The sequence below is a fragment of the Amblyomma mixtum genome, chromosome 1 (genome assembly GCF_055824585.1).
Source record: "Amblyomma mixtum isolate Tamu chromosome 1, ASM5582458v1, whole genome shotgun sequence".
Classification (NCBI taxonomy): Eukaryota; Metazoa; Arthropoda; class Arachnida; order Ixodida; family Ixodidae; genus Amblyomma; species Amblyomma mixtum.
In genome coordinates this window covers 323310226-323327760 of record NC_143012.1, presented here as the reverse complement: position 1 = coordinate 323327760, position 17535 = coordinate 323310226, and the positions used below count along the sequence as shown (strand labels likewise).

The 17535-nt window shown below is 49.7% G+C and overlaps 1 protein-coding gene across 5 annotated transcripts in view; it reads left to right on the top strand.

Moving 5' to 3' along the window:
- NaPi-III (Na[+]-dependent inorganic phosphate cotransporter type III) overlaps positions 1 to 17535 on the top strand; it is a 73555-nt gene that overhangs the window by 36609 nt on the left and 19411 nt on the right. For all 5 annotated transcript variants that reach the window (XM_089567288.1, XM_089567286.1, XM_089567287.1 and 2 more), the window contains exons 2-4: positions 4456 to 4685; positions 13877 to 13978; positions 14998 to 15224. In XM_089567288.1, the coding sequence (XP_089423414.1) occupies positions 4487 to 4685; positions 13877 to 13978; positions 14998 to 15224 (528 nt within the window). In that variant the 5' untranslated portion in view covers positions 4456 to 4486. The remainder of the gene's footprint in view (positions 1 to 4455; positions 4686 to 13876; positions 13979 to 14997; positions 15225 to 17535) is intronic.

The following is a 17535-nucleotide window of genomic DNA, read 5'->3' as shown; positions in this document are numbered from 1 at the left end:
TAGTACAGCTGGCGTTAGAAGTAAAGGGAACACGATCTGACACCCAGATTCAACGACGTGCTACGTTCTTTTCAATGTAAGAGGCATGCCCAGCCTGTATGCGAGCATTTCAGCGCAAAGACTGCGTGCCTGCGTGCTGTACGCTTCCAGATTTCCAACACTGCGTTGACGCCAGCTCGAGTGAAAGTCACGGAACTGTTTCGTTCGCTCAGTGTTGACGAAAGAGGCGTTTCTCGGCCCATCGAGAAGCGCGCATACTCTGACGCTTCATTGGTCGTATGGGCCTGTTGAGGTAGCGTGCTTGGCGCTTCGCCCGTGAACTGCTGTTTGTTTCCTTCCCTCCAACCCCGCCGACGTGTCCGCGTGTGTGGAGTGCACTTCGCTCGTCATCTCGTTTGGCGTCGTTAGCTGCACCGTAATGGCACTTCGGGTGTCGCGTGCCCGTCGTCGTTCGACAGTACAGCCTTTACTGCGTCCGTGACTCTTATCTGTCCTGCTGCCTTGCGGCACGCGTACATTGCATCCGTTGTGTACGCGCCCCGTGGGGGTCCACGCGACGGGGCTATCTACTGAGCGGTGCGGCTATCTCATTTATACAGTAGCCGTGACAGTATAGCTGATTTCTCCCGTCTCTGTTTTGTTTCTCGGCAGTCTTGTCCGCGCCCACTATCTTGTCCGTAATTTGCGACCTACTTCAGGAATGGGGTGATGATGGTGACGATGACAGTTCAATGACAGTGCAAGTCGGACCTATGTATAGTACGGAGATTGCGCACAACGCAACGATAGCCGCGGGACACTTCATCCCTTGCGGCCTCGAGCCATCCGCCTATTAGAGGTTCTTGAATTGCATTGAATTGCCGCGCGGCTCGCCGGGTAACGAGAGGGAACGTGTTTGGTCGCTGTGTCAGTGTGCCGACATGCTAGCATGTTGTCGTTTTCAAGTAGACAGACATAAAAAAAAAAAACATAATGACACGAAGGACTGAAAACGACAGAATCACGACAGCGCTATCTGTGAACACGTTAATCTGTGCTCTTTATATGCACACAGTGATTCGGATAAAAAAAATTCTTACACGAAGGACTGAAAACGACAGAATCACGACAGCGCTATCTGTGAACACGTTAATCTGTGCTCTTTATATGCACACAGTGATTCGGATAAAAAAAATTCTTACACGAAGGACTGAAAACGACAGAATCACGACAGCGCTATCTGTGAACACGTTAATCTGTGCTCTTTATACGCACACAGTGGTTCGGATAAAAAAAAATTCTTACACCAAGGACTGAAAACGACAGAATCACGACAGCGCTATCTGTGAACACGTTAATCTGTGCTCTTTATATGCACACAGTGATTCGGATAAAAAAAATTCGTACACGAAGGACTGAAAACGACAGAATCACGACAGCGCTATCTGTGAACACGTTAATCTGTGCTCTTTATATGCACACAGTGATTCGGATAAAAAAAATTCTTACACGAAGGACTGAAAACGACAGAATCACGACAGCGCTATCTGTGAACACGTTAATCTGTGCTCTTTATACGCACACAGTGGTTCGGATAAAAAAAAATTCTTACACCAAGGACTGAAAACGACAGAATCACGACAGCGCTATCTGTGAACACGTTAATCTGTGCTCTTTATACGCACACAGTGATTCGGATAAAAAAAAAATATTTTTTTTTTCCGAATCGCTGTGTGCGTATAAAGAGCACAGATTAACGTGTTCACAGATTATCCGAATCGCTGTGTGCGTATAAAGAGCACAGATTAACGTGTTCACAGATAGCGCTGTCGTGATTCTGTCGTTTTCAGTCCTTCGTGTCATTCTGTTTAATAACGGGCGAATTGCCTTATCGCGGGTGCGTACGTGAGTACCGTCGTTTTTGGCTTCCGCGCAGAACTTTATAAAGAGCTTTGCTACACAGCTCAACAGCCGAGCCTCAAATGCCCCGTGTTTACGACCGACGGCTTCAGTCTGTTAGCTGTTAGTCGCTGACGGCGAGATCTTTTCCAGAGGCTGCGGTTGCGTTGCTTGGACCTGTGCATGCGATCCGAGCAAGTGGAGGGGCAGGGAAAAAAATACTTCCGAACTGCACTGCGACCATCGCTCGTTTCTGACGCTTCAGCGATGAGCTTTTTTTTGTGTGTGCGTGCGTGTTTTTTGCAGCAGTAACCTGTGACGAACAGCGACGGCGTAAGTATGCAGTTCGAACCTTTTCCGCCACGATCTGTATGTATGCGCTGATTGTGTAGTTTTCGGCCAAAAAAATTCTTGCTTTTAACGCATCGAACAGCGCGTAATAGCCGGAAAGTTACATTTATGCCTAGAATAACAGCGTGAGCGCATAGTAGTCGTGCTACTAAAACGTCACAACTGCAGTATGGTTGCTTATAGTTAGTTAGTCTCTGTTGGCCATCAGCGCAGCGAGGCTTACTGTGAGTTTATCTCTCATTTATTGTTGCGGTAGCAACTCTACACGAGTCACCGAGCCATTTCTCAGAGCTGACGAAAGTCCATACTGCGCATGCGCGAGGAGCAGTGACGTCACACGGCGCACATCTGGCGCGCCACCGCCGTCGCTGCGCGGGTGAGGGCCGTTTCACATGCTGCGACTAGAACGAAAATAGTCGGCCTAGTCGGTGACGCCGCAGTGCGATTTTCGCACAGTGCTTTCACATGCAACGCGTACCCAGCGAATTCGGTCGGAGGGACACGCAAGGTTGCTCGATGTTCGCATAGGCAACCCACGATTAAACCCGACAGAAACACTGCACGGAATGTGTTGATGATGTAATCACCAGCTTGTTTTTAGATGCAAGGCAATATTTCGTATGTTTTGATTAGAATAAACAGTTTTGCTTACGCCGCGGGAACAGCTCCCACGTGACCCCACGCCGAGACGGCGCGTGACGTCACGTCACGTGCGAGTTGTTGCCGCGGCAGGTCTCGACGCACGTGCGCTCTCGCTCGCGCGCCTGGAGACCGGTCGTGGCCATGGTCGTGGCCGCGGCAGCTGCTCCCGCGTGACGTCACGTCACGTGCCGACTCGGCGCTGCCCATTGGTCAGTCGCAGAGCGACTACACCGACGCTGCGACTGGATTCCAACCGGACGGAACTTGGTCGCAGGCCGTCTGCGGCTAGACCGACGGCCCTCCCCAGTCGCAGACCGACCGAATTCGCAGCGTCGCAGGCGAGAATCGCATGCATGTGAAACGGTTCTGACTCGGAGGGGCCGCCGCCGCGCTCGCCAGTTGCGCATGCGCAGTAGCGGCGCATAGCTAGCGTGCCGGGGCCGCCGCTGCTGCCGCGCGCTCTCCGTCGCCTCTCCTTCTCTTTCCTCGTTGCTTTCGCAATCCTCCAGGTTTAACCAGAGCTAAACCACTGCCAATTCTTCTTACACCTGATGGGCGTCCAATCAAACATTGATTGTGCTTTTGAAACAAAGGAGAAAAATTGTGTAACTTTGAACTAGCGCGTTCTTTTCGCTCAATCAATGTTGCTCATCAGCAACATTCATCAATCAAGCCTTTTGTTGTGAAACAGCAGTAGGTTCGGCAAAACGTAACTTGAAATCAGGTCGTCTTCAGCAAAACAAAAAGAGAAAAATGCAGTCTTTTGTCTAAAAAACGCTTAACGAGTTCCACCGATACTTCGTGGTTACCTGTCCTACATTCCGCACGTTGTTAAAAACGAGAGAAGCTGGTCAGTCCAGTCGCCAGTCCTTTTAATGTATTTGATAAAGAGCCTCACTGTGTCGCACGCGCCTGTCTAAAAGAGCCAGCCACTGCTCTTTTTTTCTGTCGCTCTTTCACTGAATTCAAGTGGGTCCGACCTTGTCGTATCTACGATTAGGAGCTCTTCGGGGCTTTAGCCTGAGGGCATGCACCCTGCAGCGATAATGGGTAGGTGCGTCATTTAGCTCACTGCATCATCCCCGCGTATTGCGGAGACTAAGCACATCAAAGCAATATTGGGCTCGTAGCGTCGCTGACGGTGCTATCCTCTCTCTCAGCATCTGCTTTAAGGCGCATGAACTTCACGGTAGACCCCTCGCTCCTGACCGCCGCCAGGTCGACGTTTTCACTCCGACGCTTACCCGGAGCAAAGTTACCGACTGGAGAGCTATACCTTCGTCGAAAAATATTCGGAAGTCAGCGCAACGCCAGAGCAAAACCGTTGGCAAGTTAAGACGTAGGTTCAAGTTGTGGCGGTTTCACGAGCCTCCAGTTGACGCGCCGTTAGAAGTACTTGTAAAGCGTCTAAGTAAGGTGTTTAAACTTGTGTTTTCTGTCGAAATGGCATTCGTCACGGTAGGAGAAAGGCGTTTCGTCGAAGTCACTTTTATTTGTTCTGTCCCACGCCTGTGACGCGTTTCTGAAAGACATCTTGAGTGCCGTGCTTAGACCCCTTGCTGTTTGCTTACACACCGTGTGCAGGCGACGGGCTGACCGCGACGACAGTGCCAACATGGTTCCCCTGGAGAGCACGGGCGACCTGCTGTGGATCCTGGTGGTGGGCTTCATCCTCGCCTTCTTCTTGGCCTTCGGCGTGGGCGCCAACGATGTGGCCAACTCGTTCGGCACGTCGGTGGGCGCCAAGGTGCTCACCCTCCGCCAGGCATGCATCCTGGCCACCATCTTCGAGATCCTCGGAGCCATCCTCATAGGTGAGTACTGTGTGCAATACGCGGGGCCCTCTTGCTCGCTCTTTTCGTCTATCCGCTTGCACGGAGAGAATTCAGCGATACGGACACTTTAGTGATGGCCGTTGGGCCATACTTACTTGAGCGCTGGACTGCTGCTGCGAAGATTATTTGACAGCTAATGTACGTATCTCGTGGCACCAGCTTGAAAAGCTCACCGAGCACCAAAGAAACCCTCTAGGCCTTCCGACTGTTGTGGTGTAAAGACGTGAAACTCCAAATTCGGTAAGTTGCCTTGACCAGGCTTCGAGAACGAGCTAGACAACAAACCCCTATTTCTTGAGTGGGTTACGTCAGTTGCGTTTAGAGCAGCTTCAGTTCCCGTCTGACAACGAAAGCCAACAGTCAGTCATCTGGTTGTTTATGGGAAGACACTTGAAATTATCATTACCAACAATACTGCTAGTCTCATAATGGGATTATATGTGATTAGACTCCAAGGCGTCAGTTGTATAGGGTGGCTAGTTTCCCCTTTGTTCCGTATCTGGCTGGATTCCTTCGTGAGGACTGACTGGTTTTTGGCAGAAAGAGCCGGATATGTAAATTGGTGGGGTCCGGCTTTCTTCTTTTTTCTTTTTTGTTTCCTCTAGCCGGCTATTGCTGGTATGCGGTCATAGGCCGTGTGCCTCATAAACCTATGAAAGCTACTGCAAGAATTCCGTAACTGTATAGCCTGTGCTGACTTTCCAGCCGGGCCTCGCTGATGCAACGGCATTCTTCCGCTGCAAGGCGTCACTTTGGCGGGTTTCAGTGTGTTTTCCTGTGTCGGCCTCGGCCACCACCGGTCTTCATCTTTTCCTGTGGGAGCGAAGATGTTTGCAGTCTCTTTTTCGCGATAGCGAGCAATCAGGTTTATTGTACCCGAGGAGGGTATATATTTTTTTTTATCGTTCTGACTCGTTTGGGACCCCGCACAGCTGTGGGTCCGTGCGGCTTGCGTCACTTCCTTATCTCGTGGCGCGGCGCCGTCAGGTGTTTGCCTTCGAGCGGCCGCCGTTGACTCTGTCGTCCAGTTCACGAGCCGCTGCGAACTTTGAGTATTACTCAATGTTTCCGAACGCGTCTCCGTTGAGTGTTTCGATAACAATATGATAAAGTGAGTGCCCGTAGTAATTACTTATCTGGTGTTTGTTCAGCAGCGGCGATTGGCTTGCATTGCGGATCTTGCAAAGGCAGCACTTTCACACTACTCAGGCGGCTCTGATTGTTCCGCTACACGGAACCAAAAACTACAGCCGACGAAGTAGAACGTTCTTGCGGGCTAGTTGATTCATTGCAGGAAAGATTAGTACTGCGCGAATGGGACAGGACAGGTGTCGTCTGTGTTCCTCGTTCTCCTGTCCTGTCCCATTCGCGCAGTACTAATCTTTTCCACAGCCGACGGCCGTTCGGGTCGCTACCAAAGCGAGGCCATGTTTGGAACTGCGTGAAACGCACGGCTTACTGATGTCGTTCTTTGCGCTCCTGATGTCGTTTTTGCGCTCCTCCCGACGCGGCCTATATGTCATGCAGAGGCTTCGGCAGAACGCGTCCCCTCGAGATATGCTCGGGCACGTGGCGTTGTAAAAGCGCAGCGCGATACCCAAGACCTCTAGCTGCGCGCCCTGGTCGAAACTTTTGCCTCTGCTCGCTAGGCTGTGCTGCGGCGCTGCGATCGTCATGGAACTCCCCACCGCTTGTACACCCGGCCAAGTCTTTAACTGGCTCGGGTGTTGCATCGCTAAATGCACCTTGTAAAAGGCTCTTTTCGGCTACACCGCTGGCATATTCATGCTGTAATTTGACGCGTGAGGTGGCATTTCGTGGTTCTTTTTTGTTCATATAATGTTTGAGTGGAGTACTTGCGTGTTTAGATGAAAGTTATCAGAAATATTCATCGTCCGCATCTACGAAGAGCCGAAACAAGCGGAATACGATGCAATGGTTCTGGTGGCGCATTTGCGCTTACTCTGGGTAAACGACTTGTCTAACATGAAAGGGGTGGTAGTTTACCCAGAGGAGGGGGCCATATGAGCGTATGCAGCTTGTTTTGGCTCTTCGTAGATGCGGACAATGAATATTTCTGATAACTTTGATCTAAACACGGAAGTACTCCACTCAAGCATTATATTAACATAAAGGAACCGCGAAAATCCATCTCACGCGTCAAATTGCAGCATGAATATGCCAGTGATGTAGCCGAAAAGAACCTTTTACAAGGTGCATTTAGCGATGCAACACCCAAGCCAGGTAAAGATTTGGCCGGGTGTACCCGATAGCTGCCAGTGTGTTTAGTTTTAAATACAGCGGTATACAACGAAAGTGCATTCTTCCTGAACACGGAAAGTGAGCGCCGTGACCTGTGATAAGTGATATAGGCAGGCCACCGACAGCCAATTCAGACGGGGTTTTTGTTGAGCCATCGCGCAGAAAAAACATAAAGGAAGGGAGAGAAGTGAAGTCGTGTATTGCGAGGTAGCCTCCGCTTTGTTTTGTTTTTGTTTTATCATTTTGCAGCTCGCCGAACTTTGAGCACTTTGAGCACGGACAGCGCGCAAGTTTCGTTCTTTCAAAACGCCTTTGAGAGCGCTGGAATATGACAGCGCATGAGCACAGTCACGTGATTTTTTTTTTTTCATATTTCTCAGGCTTTCTTAAACGCCGGAGAAAAGTACTACCTAGGAGGTACAGTCTTGAGTAATATGAAAGGGAATAAACTTTTTGCACAAAATTCCGAATTCTCTACTTGTTTATCCACTAAATTTGATAATAAATTTTGAATATACGCCAAGATGAACTTTGTTCCATCTCATATTGCTCACGACTGTACGTTGTACAGAAATATGGATCGGATATTTCTGAACCCCCCCCCGCACACATGCACTTGACCCTATAGTGAATATTTGAAAAGTTGCATAATTAATCTTACGTAGTTAACTACACCCTCACTCACCCCCCCCCCCCCCCACCCCGCACATACACACAAATGAACGAAACGCACTTGACCCTAAAGTGAATATTTGAAAATTTGCATACTTGATTTTACGTAGTTAACTAATTAACGGGAGTTCAAAAAATACGAGGAGCGTCTCACGACGGGAAACATTATGTCGCTAATTTCACCCAGCTTCGGCAAGCCACTTCTTTTTTAATGTTTGGTTCAAGTTACGTGAAACACTATGTATATGTGAAGTATATAATAGCTGTATCTTACCCGTGCTCACTTATGGGGCAGAAACGTGGAGGCTGACGAAAAGAGTTCAACTTAAATTGAGGACAACGAAAGAAAACTATAGGTGCAACGTTAAGAAACGGGAAGAGAGCAGAGTGGGTGAGGGAACAAACGCCGGTTAATGAAATCGTAGTCGAAGTCAAGAAGATGAAATGAGCTTGAGCAGGACGTTAATGCGAAGGAGAGATAACCGATGGTCGTTAAGAGTAACGGACTTGATTGCGAGGGAAGGCAAGCGTAGCAGGGGGCGGCAGAAAGTTAGGTCGGCGGATGAGGTTAAGAAATTTGTGGGGATAAGGTGGCCGTTACTGACAAAGGAGAGGATTCATTGGAGAGATATGGAAGAGAGGCCTTTGGCCTGCAGTGGGCGTACTTTCATCATAATCGGCGGAGCTGTGTTCTTATGGGGTCTGTTGCGTAGATGAGGGTCTCACTTCGGTTTGCATTGTCCACTGTCTAATAATATTGTCGTAATATGTGACTGACTTTTGCGCTATTAGGCATTGTGCGTTCAGAGTGTCCTCCTATCTTCTAGCGTTGTTCCATCGCATTGTGCATTGTATCGTACTATCTTCGCACCCTTCACTCCTGGCATTAGCGCTATTTTTTTTTTTTTTTTCAGCGGGCCATGAGGTAGACGGTTTTTTCGCAGAATGTTGCCGCCGTGATAAGATACGATCACGGTGCTTTGTCAGGGCGCTGGGGCCGCTTAACTTCCGTCCCTGTTGTATGGGCCATAAAGGGCTCAGCACGCGGCGATTACGGGAGAGAGAGATATGTCGCAAGAAGGTCTGCTGAGAGCCTTCTTACATATGGTGTCTTCGACTGGTCGCTCCCATGATCCGGTTCGGATTTGGCAAAGTGAGAGCCGCTCTAGCTCCGAGCGCGTAGCGAGACCGGTCAAGCCGAATGGTCAGCAAGTTTTCAGAGCGAAAGCGCAGGAAGCAGAAAAAGGACGTAACTTCCGTGACGGCGTACCCAGCGTAATGATTCATCTTTTTTTTTCGACATTTTGCCTCACAGAGCCACACAGCAGGGACGTTTTAACTGCCTCTAATACCTAAAGCGCCTAAACTTGCTTCATGATGTAAGAAATAGCGCACAGGGAACACAAGGGACGGAAAGTAAACGACGTAGACAATTTTTTACATCATGAACGTTATCCAACTTGCCCAACTTTCCGCTTTGCTAAACTTGCTTCTACGGATGCGTAAAAACTGACGCGTTAGGCCTCGCCAGACCGGTCGTGGTGTGCCGTGGCTACCCTGGCTTCGCATCCGTCTCCGCGAAACGGCGGAAGTGGCTCTGTCACGTGAACACATCTCGGGGCCGCTCCGACTTTTTTCTCGGAGCGCCTCAGAGCGCTCTGAGCTGGAGGCGGGCGCTCTGAAAGAACCAGCCGAATGTAGTCAGAGCGCTTGATTTCGACCAGCCGAACGTGCGGCTGCATTTCAGAGCGCTCTAGAGCGATCTGAAACGACCAGTCGAAGACACCAATAGTCTCGCAAGCGGTGTTGATACTTTCCCGCCGCTTGAGCCGGATGTTAATAGAACACGGTGCAAGAAACTAAAGCACAATTGCCGATGGTCGCCTGGAGCAAACAGAGGTCTTTTTCATTTCATTTAATCAAATTCATTGTTACAAACCCAATTATGTCCACTGTAGGACAGATGACTCTACCATTGACTTAGTTTCATGCGTCAGCTTTCTATTATTTCTATAATTTGGGCGCGTTGTATACCCTAGGAAATCATGTAAGGTATTTTCGTGCAGGAGCCGGAGAAGGCCCGTCGGTCGGTCGGCTGTCGGTCAGCCGCTTGGAGAAATCCTCCTCCCTTGTCGCCGTTAGTTCCACTTCCTGTAAAATCCGCGACCTTGAAGCCCTTCTTCCCACCTGACACTGCCCCCGTGGTATATACGTTCGCCTTTCCATGAAATACGCTCCGCTATCCTGAGTGACCCCCGGCCATGTTTTATTCGCATTGCATGCCTTGCGCATGCCCATTTCCTCTTTTTGATCTCAGAAGAAGAAAGCGGCATTCGCACTGTTCAATCAGGTTAACTAGTCGGAATTTATTGGCCAATTTTTCGGCTGCCAACCTGTTAAGCGGGGAAATGCATCACAGTCGGCGACGTTGTTCTATTCTGAACGGCTTTTTTTCTATGCTTAACAAAAAAGGGAACGCGTGCTACGATTGTGTAACATGCTCCTCAATGGGGCATTGACGTGGGCCGTTTGTTGATGCATACGCAGTTGAAATGAGAACGGAAATTTTGAAAAATTGAGTTTTTAGGTAGCGAAATTGAAATGTGAAATAAAAAAAAATGCCGGAAAAACGGTACCAAAGAGGGCGCAAAGCGTGTCGTCTCATTTGAGCGTGCCTCCTCTTTTGTTTCGTTGTTCGCTGTGCTTTTTTAACGCGACATACGGCTCCCGTCCTGGAGAAAGTTTGGCGTCGACGTTGTGAGCGAAAAAGAAGGTTGTACACCTGCCACCTAGGTGACGTGGCCTTGTGACGTCATCCCCTTTTCCCACCCTGGCAGGTGTCAATCTGCCCCCCGGATTGTGAGCAAACTGCCCATGTTGGCAGGTGGCAGTTAAATTAATGGGGTATAGATGCAAAATTTCGAACACAAACGTATGATTTGTTTCAGGGCCTAAGGAGATGCACTGTGGCATTTTTCAGTTGCAGGCGTTGGGTGGAACATACTTTAACATGATTTTGAATGTTTTCCGAGCAGCCGCTCGGCATTCCCGCCCGAATTGAGTGACGTCAGGGTTCACTTGCCCCAATTATTGTGACGTCACCGAAACCAGTGGCTGTTCACAGGAAGTATACCATTGCTTGCCGGTGACGCCTAATCACTGCCAGCCTAGGCTGGCAGTTCGACCGTGACTTCAGTGCTGGCGCCGATCGACCGCGGTCGAACTATCGGTACAATATTGTTCTGAATTACTCGTGCTGCGCACGGGTGTTCCGAGCTCATTTTCATAATTACTAGGCTCAAGACAAAAAAAAAATGGGCAGCGATAAATATTGTCTCTGTACCCCTTTAATGATTGGTCGCAAGAGGCTGCTCGGGCGTCTCACAAGCCCCACCGGTGGCGGTGTTTTTGAAACAGCCGCCTGCCAGGTCTGCGGCGCATCGCTTATTCGCTGCACCACTGCGCCAGCAGTGGTGCCCGAAGAGGAACCCAGGCCGCTGAAGGGAAAATTGCTCCTTTCATTATCTCTCTTCGGTACTTTTTTTTTTCTTAAACTTTTCACATATCGCTCCATGGTGGCTTAAGAGCCGATTAATGTTAGCTTTGCTTTCTTTTTTTAATAATACAAAATAAAAATTTCTTCCACTAGCTTTATGCAAGAATTTCGTTCTCGCAGGACGTACCAGTGCCCTTTAAACCCTTGACGCATGTCACCAGCTGCATTGTAAGGCGGCCTCACAAATGCTAGGCCGTGTTAACGCGAAAAACTGTGCGCAGGCGCAAACAGATTACTTTTTTTTTTTTACCGCTAATAGTGCGTCATTATCAATCAAGTACTCCTCAGTGAACAAACATATATGGAAAAGTGGTGGAGATTTTCCGCGGCTGCTGACGTCAATTCATTGTTAACTGGCAGTGACTTTTGCGGAGTGTATGCTGTGCTATGCTTTCCTATACCTTTCTTGCGGTGCTTAACGTCCCGGAGCGACACACGTACTATGAGGGACGCCGTGTAGTGGAGGGTTCCGGATTATTTTCTACCGCCTGGGTTTCCTTATCGGACGCTGACATCGCACAGCTCATGGCGCCCTTTTGCGTTTCGCCTCCATCGAAGTACGGCCGCCGCGGCTGGGATCGAACCCGCCACTTTGGGATCGCCAACCGAATACTAAAGCCACTGAATCATCTCATCGCGTACCCCCTGCCCCCCCCCCCCCCCCCCCCCCCTTTTTTTTTTTTCAATGGCTTCATTTTGCCCACCGCTATGGCTGCAGAGGTGCCGTGGAGGCAGTGACGTTCGGCCGTTGAGCACGAGGACACGAGGTCGAATTCCTGCCGTGGCGGCCGCAATTTACTGAAGGCGAAATGCAAAGGAAGTCCGGTGTAGCGCAGTGTCAACGCACGTTAAAAAAGCCTCAAGTGGTCCCTTCACGGCGCGGGTCAAGTGTCCACCTAGAGTGAGGCAGCTACCTTTCCTTTCCCTGATCCCCCCCTGGCCCTCTATTTCTGATCCCGACATGTATTATACGCTCACCAACACCAATCAAGAGTGTCACCTGCGTACGCACGTAAATAAGAAGAAAAATATCCACGACTTGGAGTGGAACCCGGCGCGAACAGGTCAGCTCCGCAGGCCGCTGCGCGAGAGCACTATAGGATATATCGCCGCAGCCGGTCACGCCTCATGTAAAACTGCAACACACTCTCGCGCTGTGCATTGCACGTCATCGTCTTCCTTCTGCAGCGCGAACAGATCAGATCAGCTTAACCTTGATTAGAGCTTAACCTGAGTCTTAAAGGGACCATGAAAATAATTAAAAGCCTCTTTTAAATGTTAGAAGTGATGCTCAGAAGCATTGACACCAAGTATGAGTCTTCGGAACTGAGCCGGCAATTTATTATGAATTTTTAAAAATCGTGTTTTTTAAAATTCGCGGGCCGCTTGGTGTCTTCGTAGGGAGCAACTCTGAAACCAAAATCGGGAAAACAGACGTCACTAGTCCCATGACGTCGGCAGGCCACCACACGCTGTCGTTCGCTAGAGCCGCGGCAGCTTCGACGTCACGGGCACACTTCCGGTAGCGGTGAAAATCGTCTGCTCGAGCTACCGCGCGACCCCCTCGGGCAAGCGCGAGCGAGGGCATTGCCTTCGCGCATATGGTTTTAATTTACCTCTGCCGCCTCTTTCTGTCGCGAGTTCGGGAGCCACTCGCAGTGCCTTTTTCGACCGCCCAAAATGAATACGCCTTGCTGTGTCGTCGGTTGCAAACCCAGTGACTGGCGAGGTGTTGAACTTAGGCATGTTATTCCTAGAGACGTGCGTGAGCGAGCAGCCTGGATGGAGCGCATCGGACTGCCAGCGTCGCACGCCCGCCAAAGACTCCGCGTTTGCGGTCGACACTTCGCACCTGACGCTTACTACTATAACCCAGCGCTCGTTCGACAGTCAGGCATGAATGTCAAGCACCTGAAGCTTCGACCGAAGTCGCTGCCGACACTGTTTCTTCCCGCCGGGAAGGCGAGTTTCCAGCTTACAGCGATCGGTATGAACGTTTACACGATATGATCTGCGATGCAAGACAATTTTATCTACGAGAACTTAAAAAAAGGTGCCGCATTTACTTAGGGCACAGGACGAATTCGAAGCGTTAGCTGTCGCGGAGGGCCTTGGAGACCGGACAGACGCTGCCGACGCACGCTGCTCCTCGGGAGTGCGACAACCGGAAGTTGTAAATCGAACGTCAGCGAATGACGTATTCATGGGCGGAGCCCAGTCCCGGAGCTGGTTTCTTTATTTTTTTATGGTGCCCCGCGCGTACGAGTTGAGGGGGGAGAAGAGGAGGGTGATTTTTAATTGCCTATAACTTCGTTGTTATTGATGCTAGCTCAAAAATTCTTGCGCTGGAGTGACGAGTGATGGATTGTCTATCTTTACATAATCTCAATTAATTTGTTTCATAGTCCTTAATATCGTCGCCAGACGTGTCGACGATCCAGAAAAGCAAAACCATGAGTCAACCAGGCCTAACACATGCTTTCGCACATCTATTCGGTTTGACAAGGTTAAAACCCTATACCAATTTTTAAACCTCACTGCGACCCCTTGCCTATTGGTCGGACACCTTCCTTGCCCAACTAGAGGAACGTTCTGCATGCATGCATCGTGTACACCGCTGTTTCCTCGCCAGCGTCCTGTGTCGTGTCTCATAAATGTCTTGTCTGGCGTCTTGTTGCAGGTTACAAGGTGTCGGACACTGTCCGCAAGGGCATACTTGATGTGGAAATGTACGAAGGGGCACCCAAGGATCTCATGCTCGGCTACTTGGCTGCTTTGGGCGGTAAGTGCTGCACGCGCCGCTCTGAGTTGCAGCGAATCTTGTTTTCTATCGTCATATAGTTCAGGTGTTGCTAGCAACCTGCGCGTTTACTCTTATTCCACTGACGAGATGTGCTGCGCAGTTACGGTGTGACCGGCTTTCACAGTTTTCCTTTTTTCTTGCCAGTACAAAATCAAATTTTCAACAACGTGACGTCCGCGGAAGTAGATCGTGCACAAATGCGAGCTTATGAGCTGACGCGTTAACGCAGCGACTTATGGGTTTATGGGGGTTTAACGTCAAAAAGCAACTGAGGCTATGAGGGACGCCGTAGTGAAGGGCTCCGGAAATTTCGACCACCTGTTGTTATTTAACGTGCACTGAAATCGCACGGTACACGGGCTCCTAGAATTTCGTCTCCATCGGAATTCAACCGCCGCGGCCGGAATCGTCTTTCAGGTCAGCAGCCGAGCGTCATAACTAGCCATAACCATGCACTGAGCCACCGCGGCGGCTCGTTTTGTTCTTTTTTAAAGTTGGAATATTGTCGACGCTTCCATCGATGGAAACAATAATAACGTTTTGTTGTCGTTCTTGTCATTGAAAACGAAACAGCTACTGAAGCATTCCCAGCAAACCAAAAACCTTTCAGAGACGTCTAGCTAGACGTCTCTGAGAGGTTTTTGGTTTGCTGGGTTTGAAACGACTGCCGAGATTATATGAAGTAGTGTAGAGGGGGAGCGCATAGCTATGTCGCATCACTGTGGTTCAGCTTGAACAGCCTAAGGCTGGTTCACATGCAAGCGGCCGAACGGAAAGAGCGGTTGACCGGCGCGTCGCAGCGAAAAATTGTCAACTCGTTGGAACCTCGCCGTTGAGCCGCCGCGGCGGCAGGATTCGCTAGCTTTTACGCTTGCATGTGAAACATGCTTTAGGGTGCGGGAGATGATGCAGCCGTGGCCGCGACCTTGCGCGACCCCGAACGCGCGAGCGACCGAGTAGCGCGCGCGCTCTCACCGCGCCGTCGCCGCGCCTCGCAGGAAGCGCCATTTGGAACATCCTGGCCACGGCGTTCAGCCTTCCCATCTCGGGCACGCACAGCATCGTGGGCGCCGTGGTGGGCTTCTCGCTGGTGGCGCGGGGCCTGCGCGGCATCCGCTGGTGGGAGCTGGGCAAGATCGTGCTCTCCTGGTTCGTCTCGCCCGTGTTGTCGGGCATCATCTCCACCGCACTGTACATGCTCATCCAGTTCTTCATCCTCCGAAAGGTGCGCCACCCCCCCCCCCCCTCCCCCTCTCCATTCTGCAGGCTTCCTCTCCCGCCTGCCGCGCCGTGGCTAGCGGCGCTATTTGATAAAGCCAGTAGCGCCAGTAGTGCCAGTAGTGAAACTCTCCGTAGGTCAGACCCGTGTCCCCGTGTATCGAAATCCAGCACTCCGATTGGTACAAAATTCGCACGTTAACCGACTCTCACGCCACTTGCGGTATGCAGGTCAACTGCCCAAGGCTGCTTGAAACACGGATGTGGTGAAAAAAAAAAAAGAGCAACGTGTGTGTGTGACGTCACGGCCTCCATGGTGCTGCGTTGCACGTTGCTTCTGCCGAGCCTCCATGGGTCAGGTGGCGATTAGCGGGTTATACTCAAACTGGAAAATTTTCACCGTGCACCTAGTTTGGCAGCATAACAGCCACTATGCTGTCGGTGCAAGCTACCTTTAGTTTACTGCCTAGTTTACAGGGGTTGCCACCACCTGCTAACCTCCAAAAGCTTTCCGCAGGACACTCCCAGATTTCCATTCGCAGTTTCACTACTGGCAGGATGAAAAGCTCTGGTAGCTAAAGACTGTGACTTGTACTGTTGCACTCAGTAGAATGTGCAACACTTGGCAGAAAACTGTACCGTGGTTGCCACTTTAAAGTGATTTATTGCTGCATGATGCACTTAACACCAAACATCCAAAGGCTGTACTGTTTCTGCTTGCACTAAAATGCCACTTGTAAGCACCACCAGACTTGCAGTGCATTGCAAAGAGAGCTCCTACCACATTGCATGTTGCAACTTATTTTTAGTGTGTTTGTACACTCCCTCTCACCACCTCACTCACCGCCCCAGGTGCAAAAACAGCAGGCTGGGTGGGTTGTTAGTGGACCACATAGTGGAAAGCACATGGTGAGACATCACAGCACTCAAAAGATTGGTGTGACATATGCTGTCATGCTCTCATGATTACGTAAGTTCAGTACCAATGCTTCTGGTATCCCCAACTTCTTTAGTAATTCTGTATGTACTGTGCCTTTGCCCGTACACCAAGATAAATGTAGATGCTCACTGTAGCACCATGTGATTTTTTCATAAATACTGCACCTTGCCCCTCCAGCAGTATAGTTGACCTTTTTGATATACACCCAAGCTTTTGTGACATCCTTAAAGGTGCACTGAAGAGGAATCTGAACTCGTCTTTTTGCCGCGGGAACTCGATCTACACGTTCTGAGCATTCTTAGAAACATCAATTTATGGCCCTGTGTGGCCGATTTCCCTAATTAAATCGAATTAACGTCCGGCTCCCGCCTTTTTTTTTTCGAATTCTCCCCCGTACGGTGGGCGGAGTCGACCAACGCGTGGAGTGCCTTTCAGCCAGCTCTGTGGAGGCTTTGCTTTCGCTTTATTTTGTTTTTTAGGTTTCCATGAATAAATAGTTTCATTTGCAGATAATATGGTTGCAAAATAAGCCTGCAGAAATTAAAAAAACGCGCAGACTATGTGCTTCTACGGACTACTACGTATTACTCCGCCGATGGCAGAGCGGCAAGCCGCCACAGTACTGGGTGAAAGGCACTCCACGCGTTGGTCGACTCCGCCCACCGTACGGTGAGAATTAAAAAAAAAAAAAGGCGGGACCCGGACCTTAATTCAATTTAATTAGGGAAATCGGCCACACAGGGCAATAAGTCGTGGTTTCTAAGAATGCTCGGAACGTGTAGATTGAGTTCCCGTGGCGAGAAGACGAGTCCAGATTCCTCTTCACTGCACCCTTAAGTCGGTTAAAGGTCCTGATTGACCTGTTTGGCTGGTAAAAAAAAGCCTGAATTTATCGTTGCCATGGCCACTTGTGTTTCTGCATTTCCCTCTTTGATTTATTGATTAGCATGCTACAAGAGCTTGCACTTGGTACTATTTCTTCCCACCTTCCAGTCAAATGCTGAAGTTGCAGTAAATGCAGGCTTGTGTAGTCGCTGCAGACGCTAACTATACAGAACCTAACAGCAGGAAACTAAGAATATTTAGATCCTCTATGTCTGCTGTGCAAGTAAAATGAAGCAATATTATGATGCTGACAAATGATAATATGGAATAGAATGCTTGGACAGGGAATAATGCATTTGAAGGTTGCTTTTTATTTTGTTAGCATCAATTGTCTGTGTTGTTCAGAGTTTTTTCATAATTATTGCGGCTGTATTTTGCTGCCTATAATGCATGGTAGTGCTGCTTGGTCACTTTATTCAGATTTTCAGCAAGGGTACTTGCTTGAGGCCTTTGTTTTGTTATTTTTCTCAAGGTAATAGCGTTGAAATTGCAC